The sequence below is a fragment of the Pseudovirgaria hyperparasitica genome, assembly GCF_010093815.1.
Source record: "Pseudovirgaria hyperparasitica strain CBS 121739 unplaced genomic scaffold EJ05scaffold_12, whole genome shotgun sequence".
Taxonomy (NCBI): Eukaryota; Fungi; Ascomycota; class Dothideomycetes; order Acrospermales; family Acrospermaceae; genus Pseudovirgaria; species Pseudovirgaria hyperparasitica.
In genome coordinates this window covers 239098-252512 of record NW_022985560.1, presented here as the reverse complement: position 1 = coordinate 252512, position 13415 = coordinate 239098, and the positions used below count along the sequence as shown (strand labels likewise).

The 13415-nt window shown below is 50.0% G+C and overlaps 6 protein-coding genes across 6 annotated transcripts; 4 read left to right on the top strand and 2 right to left on the bottom strand.

The window, feature by feature from the left end:
- Positions 1-227: 227 nt before the first annotated feature.
- Positions 228-2525, top strand: EJ05DRAFT_441777 (vacuolar amino acid transporter-like protein 1; the record flags this gene model as incomplete). The annotated part of the gene is made up of 6 exons (XM_033742003.1): positions 228-406; positions 507-1113; positions 1176-1605; positions 1656-1784; positions 1835-1932; positions 1980-2525. 6 exons carry the CDS (start codon positions 228-230, stop codon positions 2523-2525), a joined length of 1989 nt encoding a protein of 662 aa, XP_033598318.1.
- Positions 2526-2928: 403 nt separating this feature from the next.
- On the top strand, positions 2929-4144 carry EJ05DRAFT_502342 (uncharacterized protein; the record flags this gene model as incomplete). Its single annotated transcript, XM_033747237.1, has 2 exons — positions 2929-3697; positions 3768-4144. The coding sequence occupies 2 exons, from the start codon at positions 2929-2931 to the stop codon at positions 4142-4144; spliced, it is 1146 nt and encodes a 381-aa protein (XP_033598317.1).
- Positions 4127-5176, bottom strand: EJ05DRAFT_477930 (uncharacterized protein). Its single transcript, XM_033744343.1, has one exon. The coding sequence runs from the start codon at positions 5122-5124 to the stop codon at positions 4180-4182; it is 945 nt and encodes a 314-aa protein (XP_033598316.1). The 5' UTR covers positions 5125-5176; the 3' UTR covers positions 4127-4179.
- A 130-nt stretch (positions 5177-5306) lies between these two features.
- On the bottom strand, positions 5307-6764 carry EJ05DRAFT_477929 (uncharacterized protein). Its single transcript, XM_033744342.1, has 4 exons — positions 6635-6764; positions 6187-6568; positions 5637-6133; positions 5307-5587 (listed from the first exon to the last, which is right to left on the bottom strand). Exons 1-4 carry the CDS (start codon positions 6668-6670, stop codon positions 5504-5506), a joined length of 999 nt encoding a protein of 332 aa, XP_033598315.1. The 5' UTR covers positions 6671-6764; the 3' UTR covers positions 5307-5503.
- A 699-nt stretch (positions 6765-7463) lies between these two features.
- Positions 7464-9340, top strand: EJ05DRAFT_493816 (kinase-like protein; the record flags this gene model as incomplete). The annotated part of the gene is made up of 4 exons (XM_033746143.1): positions 7464-7530; positions 7632-7924; positions 7980-8358; positions 8412-9340. The coding sequence occupies 4 exons, from the start codon at positions 7464-7466 to the stop codon at positions 9338-9340; spliced, it is 1668 nt and encodes a 555-aa protein (XP_033598314.1).
- A 582-nt stretch (positions 9341-9922) lies between these two features.
- On the top strand, positions 9923-12720 carry EJ05DRAFT_477926 (HET-domain-containing protein). Its single transcript, XM_033744341.1, has 3 exons — positions 9923-10343; positions 10420-10478; positions 10540-12720. The coding sequence occupies exons 1-3, from the start codon at positions 9991-9993 to the stop codon at positions 12228-12230; spliced, it is 2103 nt and encodes a 700-aa protein (XP_033598313.1). The 5' UTR covers positions 9923-9990; the 3' UTR covers positions 12231-12720.
- The last annotated feature ends 695 nt before the right edge of the window (positions 12721-13415 follow it).

The following is a 13415-nucleotide window of genomic DNA, read 5'->3' as shown; positions in this document are numbered from 1 at the left end:
TTAAGACCAGCTCCTCTTCACCACATATCTGCTCCACTCGTCCCAACTCTTCCTTGCTCGCATGCCCAATTGCAGTACGACCCCACAATTACCGTGGCAGGATAGATAGCCCTACCTAGCTCTCGTAATCTCACTCTTTATCATCTCGAAATTTTTGTCGCGACTCGCTCTACCTTCTCCTTGACAGTGCACAACCAGCTACACCTCTGCGGTGCTTTAGATTGGCCATGGATATTAATGACAAGAGGTCAAACACCATCAAGGACTACGAACAGGGCCGCTATGGTTCCTTTAGCTCTACTGGCAGTCACATACAATGGGACGAGAGCTCTGAGCGACCCGGACGCGCATCTAGAACTGAATCGCCACATATGACCGATCACAACGGTCAATTAAGGCATAGAAGGTGAGAGCTCCCAGAGCCCACTCTTTCGCGTGTCGAAAGGGGCTGAGGAGAATTCTCACTCCATCAAACGGATCAAACACTAACAGGAAACTTTCTACAGGTCCTCCCTGTCTATGCGCATACAGAACCTTGCTGATGCAGGTGGTGTCAACTCCTTGAACAATTTTGCCCGTTCCTGGCAGCGCGCCGTTGGTTTCCACGAGATCACCCATGTGCGGAATTCGTTTCGTATATCTGATACTGGGGACGATGATGATACACAGCAAGATGATGTGGACACACCGACCGCAGAGACTGGACCGCGAAGCTACCGCTCGCTTCTACGCTCTGCTCTAGAAGAGGAAGGACGGCGGGCCTCTAATGAAGGCGCCACAGACCATGCAGTCGAAGATGACGAGTCGACAGTCGAGACTTCCGGTCTCTTGCATGTCTCAGGAGATGAAAGGAGAAGAATTCGAGACGAAAGCATTTTTTCTATCGAGCCTTCGCTGTCGTCGCCTTTTGGCGGAAGTTATGGGACCATGTATGGGAGTCTTGGCTCTCGTATCAATGACTCCGCAAAGATGCATGCTGGAAGACTATTCACCGAACAACAACTCAAAGGCGTGACCGAGCCTGACGAGCAACGTGAACCTCTTCTCGTGAAGCAGGTGGAAGAAGATGGCCAAATCATCAATGTTGTGGTTGGACAGTCAACATTACCACAAGTAAGTATTTTGATTTGTTAGAGGCGCTAAAAGTCCCGTCCATACTAACAGCATAACTACAGACCATATTTAATTCTGTCAACGTGCTCATTGGGGTTGGACTATTGAGCTTGCCCCTGGCTCTGAAATACTCTGGGCTGCTGATTGGACTCATCTTTTTCACTTATTCAGCCGTCGCAACGGCATACACGGCGAAACTCCTTGCCAAATGCTTGGATGTGGATAATTCGCTAATAACATTCGCGGATCTTGCGTTTGTCTCGTTTGGCAAGAAAGCCAGGATTGCTACAAGCATTCTGTTCAGCCTAGAGCTGATTGCAGCTTGTGTAGCACTGATCATTCTGTTCGCTGACTCTCTCAATGCCCTTATTCCTGGCTGGGGTGTTACTGGATGGAAGATTCTTTGTGGTTTGATCTTGATCCCAATCGGATTCCTCCCGTTACGACTCCTGAGCTTTACCAGTATTCTAGGTATACTGTGTTGTCTTTCAAGTAAGAATCTCATAATTAGATCACCGCAGCAGGTCCTAACAACATTTCAGTATTCCTCATACTTGTCGTGGATGGTCTGATCAAACCAGAACAACCAGGATCACTTCTTGAACCAGCTCAACAGTACCTGTTCCCAGAGAACTGGCTAACCATTCCTCTGAGTTTTGGGCTATTGATGTGTACGTATAGACAATAAAAGAACCAAGTATATCTCTAACCAACGTCTTAGCACCATGGGGTGGTCACAGTGTTTTTCCAAACATTTACAGGGATATGCGTCATTCATATAAATACAGAAAAGCCATCAACATCACATATAGCTTCACAGTAAGTGTCTACATATCACTCGCGATGCCACCAAGCTAACAACATAGCTCCTTCTTGATCTCGGCATGGCTGTCATAGGAATCCTTATGTTCGGCGAGGATGTACGAGATGAGATTACTTCCAATATTTTCATGACCTCTGGTTATCCTGCCGGACTCTCGGTTATCCTCGCAATTTGTATTGCCATTATTCCGCTTACTAAAGTCCCTCTAAACGCTCGGCCGATCATCAGCACCGTGGAGATCTTCTGTGGCATCGATTCTCGAGCAATCGCGTCCACCCCTTCAATGGCCGGTATGTCCGGCTGGAACCGCGGCCTCCTCATGATCACTATCCGGGTCATCATGTACATTGTCTTTGTCCTCATTGCGATCGTTTTCCCAAGTTTTGATCGCATCATGACCTTACTTGGCGCTATTGCATGTTTCACAATCTGCATCATTTTGCCGCTGGCGTTCCACTTGAAACTGTTTGGCAAGGAGATGCGACGTAGGGACAAGGCGTTTGATTGGACTTTACTTATTGTGTCCGTGATCATGGCGGTCGTGAGCACAGTATTTGCATGCTTGCCCAAGGACTTAATTGGCGCATGACGTGTGGACTCAGGGAGGCTATGTTGTTGATATTAGTGCTATTGTAACCAATAGTCTATGCGCATATATATACAATGTATGCCGATATATCAAGTATATCACATGATATGTGGTGATACTATCGCATCGACACAGTATAAGCATAGGGCGCAAACAGATTACCGTCTTCCCAAGGCTACTATATATGAGTCCGGTTATAAGGCGGCAATAAGACATGCATCAGCCACAGTGGCATGACCTCATCCCTGTTCCAACCCAAAGCTCCCCTGCACGCGAAACCCGAGGTCGCAAATCGGTTACTGTGTGTATGTATAGATGTATATATGGAGACGCGGAAACTCCAATTAACGCTTCTATAATTCTCTTTTGTTGCGCTTGCTCCCTCACAATCCATCCTATAACAATGGCCTCGACAAGTCTCTCCCGCCGCCTGCCCACGTCTCTCCTTCGCAACTCCCTCTCGCTCTTCACACGCCGCTTCACCTCCGACCTCTCCCATCTCAACGCCGAGCTCTGCGCCCGCAAAATCCCCCTGATCTACGACTCTCTCGCCCCCGACAACTCGCATAAACTCCAGATCGCCCTCAGCGCCTGTCTGCCATCCCACTGGACAAACACAACAGCGTTCCCTCCACCGCTACCACCCGCCGACGCCGACGCCGACGCCGACGCGCCGCCTGCTGGTGCTGCTGCAGAGCTGCTCCCACCAGCACACCATCTGGTCTACTTCAACCCTGCCATTCCCGCGGATCGCTTGCTGGCCGATGGCACAGACCCACTGCAAAGTCCCGGCCCGCCATTTGTGCGGCGCATGTGGGCGGGCGGGTATCTGAATTTTGGCAAGGGTGGCCCGCGGCTCAGGTTTGCGGGCTGTTCCGGGCATCATGCGCAGCCACCGGGGGTGTGTCTCGAGGGGATCAGGGATGTGCGAGTCAAGGGCAAGGACGGGGAGGAGAAGGTGTTTGTGGGCATCGAGAGGCGGTTTGGGAGTGGGCGGCGGCGGGTGCCAGGCGAGGGTGAGGATGAGATCAGGCAGCGGTTGTGGAGGGAGACTGAGGAGGATTTGGGCGAGGCGGAGTTGGTTGAGCGGAGGAACATTGTGTTCATGAGAGAGAGGAGTCCTGAGGAGGCGAGGAAGGCTAGTGAGACTAAGACTACCAAGATATTGAGAGGTGAGTTGCGCTTGTTCCAGCTATGTTATGATGAGAGAGACCGGGAAATGAAAGCTGATGGCTTGTGTAGCACAACATGCCCCTGACTTTTCGTATGCCTTCACGCCGACGCCTGCGCTGCTCTTCCGCTACTCTGCCCTCACGTTTAATGCACACCGCATACATCTCGACCCTCAATACTGTCGTGAAGTAGAAGGCCATCGCGACTTGCTCTTCCATGGCCCGCTATCCCTCACGCTTCTGATGACGCAATTAGAGGCACAGCTTCAGGGTACAGGAAAAGCAATTGAGTTTTTCGAGTATCGCAACCTCGCGCCGTTGTACTGTAATGAGGAGGTCAAGGTATGCGGCAAGGATCTGGGAGATGGCAAGTACGAGCTGTGGGCAGAAAATGCAGAAGGAGCGCTGAGTGTGAAGGGGACAGCGAGAGCGGGAAACAAGCAATAATCATATAATGCTAATCCGAGCGGCGTGTATCGAGACTATTTCAGAACGATACAAAAGTTATTCCGTGCGCCGCCGGGCTTGAGCTCTTCCTTGTTGAACTTCTGTTTACTTGAGGCTTCCCAGCCGTCCCATCGCCAAAGTGTGTATGTGAGCTTGGATGATAGCTTTTGCCGTATCAGGCTATAGCCTAAACTATTCATGATACGGGCCAAATGTGCCTCATCTAGATATCGAGAGTTGTGTACGCACGGCGCAGGTAGGACAAGGAAGAGACACGGATATAACTCTTCTTCGGTATTAGCCTCCTCTTCCTCTTCTTGGACTTCATGATTAGGCTTCCTGAGAAATTCACACGTCCGTCTGAGCATCTCCCCTTTCCCTTCTGCGTCGGGTACATAGTTCAGAACCAAGCTTAAACTGACCACATCATACTTTTTGCTCTCGTCTGTCGGTATGGGCCGTTGCATAAAGTCCTGCTGCTCAATCTGCGCATCCTGAGAATGCAGATCCAGTCGATCCATGTGTACACCACGCATTTTCGAAACCGCGTTCGTCGTGGAAAGACAGCCGACCTCCAAGACCCTCCTCACATTTCTCTGCTTCTCGACACCATTTGGGTCTGCTGCCCTCTTTCTCTTCCCGGTTCCACTCCCTAGTTCCGTAGCAGCGCCTTTGCTCAACCATCCCACAAGCACACCACTTGAATCGCCTCCCCTCTCTTTGCCTTGCCCGTTCAGGCTCGCCTTCTGGTAGGCTTCCAGTCCTCCGAGAGCGTCCATTTGTGCCTCATATTCGGTGGCTTTTTTCCCGTCACCGGCTACGAGAGCGGCAGCATGCTGTTTACGCAGAGTGTGGAAGGCACGGATTAGGGAGCGGCCTTTTTTCGCGGACAGAGTAGGAGTGCGAGAGGTAGCTTTGGCAATTCGGTTCAGAGGGCGTGGCCGGGAGGAAGAAAGAAGTTTAGGACGGCGGGAGGGCATATTGTGTACTATACATCGGACTGAATGCGACTGTGACTGTCGTGTTGAGGAGTTTTGAGCCAGCTGCAGCTGCGGGAAAGTTTTGGCGGGGATCCGGGGGAGAAGTGGACCGGTGGATGCGGAGCGTTCCGCGCCCGGCGCATAAATTACCGCAAAGGCAGATTCGGGAATGTTGTCACAATGAATGAACGATCTATATTCCTGGATACTACATGGATATCTTGTGCTCATAAAAAGAAAATGCCCGCGAATGCAACCGCTAGTAACTATGCATGCATGGTAGGAATAGTCTCATGAAAAAGCCACCGAACGCCGTTGTATATGCAAGTGGGATCAGACGGAATCGCTGTGAGAGCAGGCTTCAATCGCTCGCATAGCGTCACGGAGAGAGAGGAACGACGTCGGGTAGTGGACCGATAGGTACGATGGTCTCTCCAGCAGCTCTCGTATAGCCTTCGCGAATCTACAGTCGTCAGTACTCGAGGCTCGATTCCTCAATACAACAGACTTACAATTTGCATATATGTCGTGTCCTTGAATGCATGCGAGGTACTCTCATCCCAGTAGAGTCTCCGAAGCCAGGCATGTATGCGCGGATAGTCGTACCTTATCATCTTGAGGTTGCATTTGAAGAGCGTATGGTAGACAACATCGAATCTGACAATCGCAGGGAACAACCGAATGTCAGCCTCGGTGACGTGGGATCCAAAGAGATATGGAGAGTGACCTGGCTGTGAAAGCAGCGCCTCTACTCGGTCTAGTCCGTCGAAAAGCCGGGTCACATTTTCAGTATATGACTTCTGGCAAGAGGAAAAGCCGGTCTTATAAGCCCCGTTATTGATGGAGTCGTATGCGAAAGCATTGAAGTCGTCTATCTGGGCTAGAAGCTGTGCCGGTAAGAGACCTCCTGAGCCTTTGCTTGATTCTCGCCGAGCGAGGGGTAGCAGGTCGTCGAATGCTGATATGAACATGCGGGTGATTTCGCCGCTGCTATTACTCACGATTCGTTCTAAATAACAGTCAGTATATGGATATCTAACATTGTATATATCATAGACGCACTGGTCTGCTTGTCCAGTAATGCTGGAATCATGATACGGCAGTCGTACGAGGGTGCTGCGAACTCGTAGATCTCCTTCAGGTACTTGCATCCAAAAACGGGACACCTCCTGTGGCCAAATTGGCCTTCACCAGAGAAACACCATCCCTTCCCTGGCTCCAGACTATCGAGAACCACAACCTGAATGACATCCTGCAGGCCTTTGAGCTTATGAGTAATGTTTGCCCGCTGTGCCCACGGACATCCTGGGTAGATGTAGAGTAGGTAACGATCTGCCTCCGCAGGGAACGTCTGCGAAGGGATGCGCTCAGGAAAAGCTCCAGGTGGACGAGAGAGTATGCTATTCGTGAAGAATTTGTCTGCAATCAAGGGTTGGAATGTGTTCTTGGCGGGACAAGACGTCAGGATTGTTTTCGCAGGCAGGATAGGGAGCAGTCGAGTGATACGTACAGGAGAAGTCATTAGAGCGAGCGGCGCTGCAACCATGGATCCTAACTCTTTCACTGTCTCAGTCACCTTTAATCATCCACAACAACGACAAGGGCAGCATACGAGCGAGAAGTTTTCGTAACGTGAGTCTTACTGTGCGGGTGTATTATGTATCTTCCACGTCGACACCGCTATCCTACGCAATCTCTGTTTCAGTGCCCACTCTACTAGGGTCCTCGTTCTTTGATTACTATCCATCACTCATGCTCCTTCATCCCGATTACTGAACCATCAAATAATTCCCACCACCAGAAACGCGCCTCGAGACACTCTTCCAACCCTCCACGATCGCTCACGTCGTGGCGTCTCACTTGCACTACATCTCTCTAAGGCTATTTGACGCCTCACATCAAAGTTTGCGACTCGTACCGTCCAGTCGAATATATGCGATTCATTTAGTCCGCAGCTGAGCAGGTCGAAAACTCCGAATCGCTCCACCTGGTGAGTAGGCATTCCCTGGACTGAAAGAGATTCCAAGTCTTATCGTTTCAAATTCCTTCTAGCATCTTGCTTGGCTCTTATACAATAGCACCTTGTTTCGTTGCCCCAGCTTTTAGCTTGCAAGCATGCACATCACACTCATAATATAGAAGACCTGTCTGATATGCTTATTAGCTGCAAGTCTTCATGCTACGGCGGTATATCAATTTCGTTCACGAGAATGATATCCTTGTACTGAGCTTATTATTGCTGTAACGGGGTGCCCCTGTAACGAGATTTGACTGTGCTTTGCGTTCTCCTCACAGTGACTCCATCTCCATCGCTCCTAGCATGTCGTCTCTAGCTGCATATGCTGCGTCTCGTAGTCCATCAACATTGCGTCTCGGACAATCTTCCCTGCGAATTGCTTGGTCTCGGTACAATTTTTCTTATTCCAGCTCGTCGACTCCATTGGCTTCGGCCACGTTGCCCCACCCAAGTTATCACACCACTACTTCACACAATCTCGACTTTCGAGACCACGACTTAGAGAAATTCTACAGATATACATCGGGTCGATGGCTCTGGAATGAGCATGATCAGCTTGCCTGCCGTTATGTCAGGTTCAACCTACCTGGACTCCTCCAAGTCTCGTCGAAGGCGATGGGAGGCCGGTCTTGCGTCGAAATCGAAAAGCTGCATGAAGGAAACTTCAACAAGGTCTTTTTGATCACATTTGATGATGGCCGAGATTTGATCGCTAAAATTCCAAATCCAAATGCTGGACCGCCGCACTTCACAACGGCCAGTGAAGTCGCTACAATGGACTACGTATGAGTTATCCCAGGCGTCACGTTTAGCAGTCGCTAATATGAGGCCATTGAAGATTAGGAACATCCTTGGCATTCCTGCACCCCAGGTATATGGCTACTGCTCCTCAACAGACAACCCTGTTAGAGCAGAGTATATTTTGATGGAACGCAGTAAAGGGATAGAGCTAGGCAAAATATGGGAAAACATGCCTGGGAAAGACAAGTTTGAGATTGTGAGGTCATTGGTTGGCTACGAAAAAGCTATGTATTCTGTCAATTCACCCATGTACGGGAGCTTGTATTATGCGAAGGATCTGCCTAACCTAAGCTCGGGTCAATTCCTCAATTCCACAGATGTGGTAGGTGAAGTTGCGCCATTTGCGATCGGCCCAACGACCAATAGAGCATTCTTCGATGGAGGAAGATACAACGTTGAAGCGAAGCGAGGGCCTTGTAACACCCCTTACCATCGCCCTCGTGCTCGACCCAAGCTGACTGAGTGATAGGGTCTTCAATCAACGATTTCATCTCTTCCCGTGCCAATCGAGAGCTGGCATGCATTGAGAAATTCTCGAGATTCCCTAATCAGCAAGGGATGTTCAACGGTCCCAACCAGTATCGTCCGACCAAAGAACTGAAGATCAAAGTCCTCCGAGACTATTTGAAAGTAGCAACACAGATTCTGCCCAAGGATGAAAATCTCTCTAAGCCAGTTCTCTGGCATTCCGATCTACATGCCGACAACATCTTCGTTGACCCTTCCCAGCCGACCAAAATCCTAAACGTGATTGATTGGCAAGCTGTCAATGTCTCCCCGCTCTTCCTTCAAGCACGACATCCTTCTCTTATCGAGTTTGAAGGGCCAATTCCAGAGGGTCTAAAACCCATAGAATTACCTGACGATTTTGACAAATTGAATGAGGATGAACAACACCAGGCGAAGATCCTCCGGGCTGCTCAATCTCTCTACAAACTCTACGACATTTCCATGCTGCGTCAGTGTCCAGACATTGCCCGTGCATTGCGCTTTCGAGATACTCTACCCGGTCAGATCACCGGTATAGCAAGCTCAATCTTCAGCGACGGAGAGCCGGTCCTCCAGGGCATGCTCATACAACTTCAGGATGAATGGACGACATGTGCCAACTCCGAGACAGCATGCCCTCTTTCATATACCCCCGATGACAGGGCACACCAGCAACGTCTTCAGGAGAGTTGGAACGAAGGTGTCGAGCTAATGTACGAGAGTTTGACGCAGATAGGAGCATACCAGGGATGGAATGGGTGGGTGAATCACAGCAATTACTCGTTGTACAAAGAACGCTTGGCCCGTCATCGCGAAGACTTTCTGCGTCGCCACGCGTACCACGATGAAGAAAGAAGTCAATGGATGCGAGCTTGGCCGTTCAAAGATGACGTGGAGATTCCTCTTTGACGAGTCTGGTTCAGGGAACACTCACTTCGCCTCACCTACTGACAATCTATTGAAGTCTTTTCCCCTTTACACAGGATATGAGTGCGAAATATTTAACCAAAGAGCCGCGAAGCCTTGGCTTGTCTCGAAGATCGCTTCAGTACAACACTTCACGAACATAGCTGGCAAGGGCCATCAGGCCGATCGACCTGTCTGCTGCGATACCTGCGCATGAAACCCAAAAAAATCTACCACGCGACGCACGGAGTCCTGACTGCAGAATCGCTCTGTTATATTTTAATTCTTGATCTAGATATAGATTTTCTCGGCTCAGTACCATGCTTTGAATATAGATGTCTAGACTGTACCATTAATAAATCTCTTCTTCTTTCATTAGCACATATGTATCAGTATTTCTATATCTGCAAGCCGTATTGACGACCTGAGCAGTAGCCAGTCCAGTATGTCGGACTTGCTGAAGTCATCGCCTACCTAAGCTAATCCAACTTATTATAACTACCGGTACTGGTACTGTCTTGCTTACTAATACAACGGGCGGATTCTCATCTGCCTAGCTGAGTATCGTGATGATGCGACATGGTGGTAACAGGCAAAATTATAGTTTTAAATCATAGATACCTCACATATCTCTTCAAAGTATCCTGTCTCATATGGCCGACTCGACCTCTTCGAGTACTAGCACAGGGCAGATCATGTCCCGCTTACCAAGGACTGTAAAGTCCACGCTCTGCGATGTCTGCTACAAATTCGAGGAGAAGGTGCTACGACATAAGGTTATCAAGGGCTATAAATACGACAGTGAAGACCACTACTGGCATTGGAAAGCATTGTACGATTCTGCCCAAGGCGGTTGCGAGCTATGCCAGTTACTTTTACCATTGTGTCTCGAAAGCTACGACCGCCGACAGAATCCATTTGTCCGATGTGGCAATATTGTTATACCTCGACACGAAGGACAACCTCTCTTGACAGCTTCCACTGAGTACGAGTCAAGCCAGACCCCGTATGTACTTCATCACACCCGTTCACTCGGGTCGTAGCATGGCATAGTGGCTGACTCAGATCGTTTCCGAAAACAGGGAAAGAGTTCACGAAGGGAAGGATTACCTTGGAGGTATTGTACTTGCCGCAGAAGCTGGTGAGTGTAACAGGACATGATCTCTCGGTATGTTCCACAGTACTGATGTTGAAGTCCCCAGGGAGTCAGGCGCGACAGGAGGGCCGATTCATGGGGCGAAAGTGCTGTGCATATCCCGATTTCGATCTAGCCAGGCAATGGATCAAAGATTGCGAGGGCCATGCTTCTTGCGCTCGAGGTAAAGTGGTAACCTGGACAAATCCGACGCGACTACTTCAGATCATTGGAGACGGCTCAATCGTCAAACTCATAGCGACAACGAACTCAGAGCGGTATGACTATACTACCCTCTCCCACAGATGGGGCACCGACCGCTTGCCGATGCGTACGTTACGCACAAACATTCAGCAGCATATGTCATCCATAGTGACCGAGAACCTCCCGGAGACATTTAGAGACGCAGTTCTCGCAACCCAGACGCTCGGATACGAGTATATATGGATCGACTCGTTATGCATCATCCAGGACGACACGCAAGACTGGGAACGCGAATGTCCGAGGATGGCGTCCATATACGGACAAACCGCCGTGACCATTACAGTCCCAGGGGCCGAGAACTCATACTCGGCGTTCCTATTACCACGGAGAAGTACGCACTCGGTGGAGCTCCAATACAGGAACGAGCAAGGGGAGCCGCAAGGTTCAGTGACAATGTGGCACCCTGGCATATGCTTCCGAACATCCAGTCAAGGCGGATGTGTGAGTCCGACCACGCACCCGGGCGTCTCAGGGTTGAAGGATCGGGGCTGGGTCTTTCAGGAGTGGCTGTTGTCACCCCGGATTCTCTATTTTGGCTCGAGCCAGATCTTCTTTGAGTGTTCACACTCGCGACGCTACGAGATCAGTGACCTGGAATACAGCGCTCCCTTGTCGAGACCGAACATGACCAAGACTCTTCCTACGTACTCTGATGCCGTCCAGTATTACGAATGGTGGTACAGTCTGGTGGGACGGTACTCGATCTGTCACCTCACGTTCGAGAAGGATCGTTTACCGGCCATTTCTGGCATCGCACACAGATATCCGTCGCCGATGGACCAGGATAGACTGCTCGCGGGGCTTTGGGTAGGTGACTTCCCCGGCGCCTTGCTATGGCGATACAGCTACGAGTGGTCATCTGAGGGCCAAGGGAAAGATAGACCAGAAATGAGGGAGGATGTTTCGCCCTCTTGGTCATGGTCATCCAAGGTCTGGGCTGCGTCCAAGGGATATCCGGTTGTCTGGCAGTTCGAGCGTCCTGGCGATCAGGTTCGGTGGACGCAATCGGCAATCAGCACCACAACAAAGCTTGCTAGTCTGTCGAGTACGCCAGATCCATACGGTCAAGTAAGTGAAGGGCACATCCATGTCCGCTCGAAGCTATTCGTAGCACTCCTGGGAGGGGAGGAATACCAGACAGCCAAATGGACACCGTTCCTCGTCGTGAAACAGGGTGGTGTTGGCAATCTTGGTGACATGAAGTATAGCTTCTACCCCGACGTCCCGAATCGGTACACTCCCCGCGGGACGTACGTTGAACGTGATGGCCGCTGGATGAGCGAAGTTCCCGATATCGATGTTGGCATCTTCATTCTTCCGCTCATGATTGACGGTGCCGATCACCTGTGTGGCGTTGCCTTGAAAGCCAACCCGGATGGAAAAGAGTACTATAGAGTTGGACTCGTCACCGGTCGCACCCGTCTATCACAGGAGATGATTGATATTCTTGATTTATCTAACCCAGACGACGCTATAGAAATAGTCGTACGATAAATAGCACCTGAAGATCAAAGAATACCCCTTGGCTAGGCCAGAGCAACAGCCTTCTATGGACATTGAGCGTGTCAGCTTCTTACTAGAGCCACTCCCGAGACGATGCTACTCTCATCCCAAAGCCACAGGACAGAAAATGCCCAAACCCATACGAGCCCTTCAGCCCACCATCCGTCCGAATAAATTCGCAGTAAATCACACGACGATGCGCTAACCATCTAAAGACCATTCACACAAGCATAAAAGCGGTGCATATCTACCCATTCTCAGTTGAACAGACTCCCAAAAAACCAGATACGAGAGCGGGAGATCCTCAAATCGATCGAGTATGGTGTGAATCGGCATATCAGCAAAGGGAAGCATCAAAGGCATTATTATTTTGATCGCAGTGGAGCGTGAACTTGAGGCAAAGTGTTGTATACGAGGGAATGGGGAAACGGATGGGGTCGAGGATGGCAAAGTGTGTTGATCCTGTCTTATCTATGTCAAGAATAGGGGGGGGGGGGGTAGCGGGAAGAGAAGTTTGAAAATCATCTGATCTAATTACAGGATAGCGAGCGGCTTCTGTAATCAAGTAGAAGGAATGAATGTCAAGACAGTGGAAGTAAGCAGCGGTTCAGTCAACTGTTGCGTAGCGCGATCGGACGCATGTCCGCACACGGAGATTGTAGACTTGTAGACACGACCCCCCGATGGAACTCTTCCGAGCCAGGGGTCTGTCTCGTCGCACGAATGAATTACTTGCCATTCTGCGGAGCTCCGTCCCGGATGCATCGCATGCCTAGACTTACACTTTTCAGCGCACGCATTGCATGTCCAAGCGCATATGATAATCATGCTACGGTCTACAGTACCACCTCGTTTACTACGCCTTTGCATCATGCCTTTCGATCCAATCATACAACTTCCTTCTCCGTCCATTCGTCATTTATGCTCGAGAATATTACATGTTTAGAAACACCCAAGCCCAGCGCTTTCAAAGCGTTCCTCGACCACCGAGAGGAAAAAACAACGACAAAAACAACAGGACCAACCGCCGTTCTTTGGTCAGCTTGCCTGATTATTGATACCTGCATAGTGTGATGAAAGTGATAAAAACCTGTGTACGAGAAAGACTCCGTGAAGTGGATAAGAAAAGTGAACTGCTGCAGCGCGGCCGCGCGACGAAATAGATAGACAGCCGAA

What these genes read in the sequence shown, in the direction of transcription:
- EJ05DRAFT_477930 (XM_033744343.1), bottom strand. Translation starts at nt 5,124, where the DNA reads ATGCCCTCCCGCCGTCCTAAACTTCTTTCTTCCTCCCGGCCACGCCCT.
- EJ05DRAFT_477929 (XM_033744342.1), bottom strand. Translation starts at nt 6,670, where the DNA reads ATGGTTGCAGCGCCGCTCGCTCTAATGACTTCTCCT. An exon ending in ATTACTGGACAAGCAGACCA is followed by an intron (nt 6,134 to 6,186) that starts GTGCGTCTATGA and finishes ACTGTTATTTAG; the next exon opens with AACGAATCGTGAGTAATAGC. An exon ending in ACACGACATATATGCAAATT is followed by an intron (nt 5,588 to 5,636) that starts GTAAGTCTGTTG and finishes TGACGACTGTAG; the next exon opens with ATTCGCGAAGGCTATACGAG.
- EJ05DRAFT_477926 (XM_033744341.1), top strand. Translation starts at nt 9,991, where the DNA reads ATGGCCGACTCGACCTCTTCGAGTACTAGCACAGGGCAGATCATGTCC. An exon ending in TACGAGTCAAGCCAGACCCC is followed by an intron (nt 10,344 to 10,419) that starts GTATGTACTTCA and finishes TTCCGAAAACAG; the next exon opens with GGAAAGAGTTCACGAAGGGA. An exon ending in TGTACTTGCCGCAGAAGCTG is followed by an intron (nt 10,479 to 10,539) that starts GTGAGTGTAACA and finishes TGAAGTCCCCAG; the next exon opens with GGAGTCAGGCGCGACAGGAG.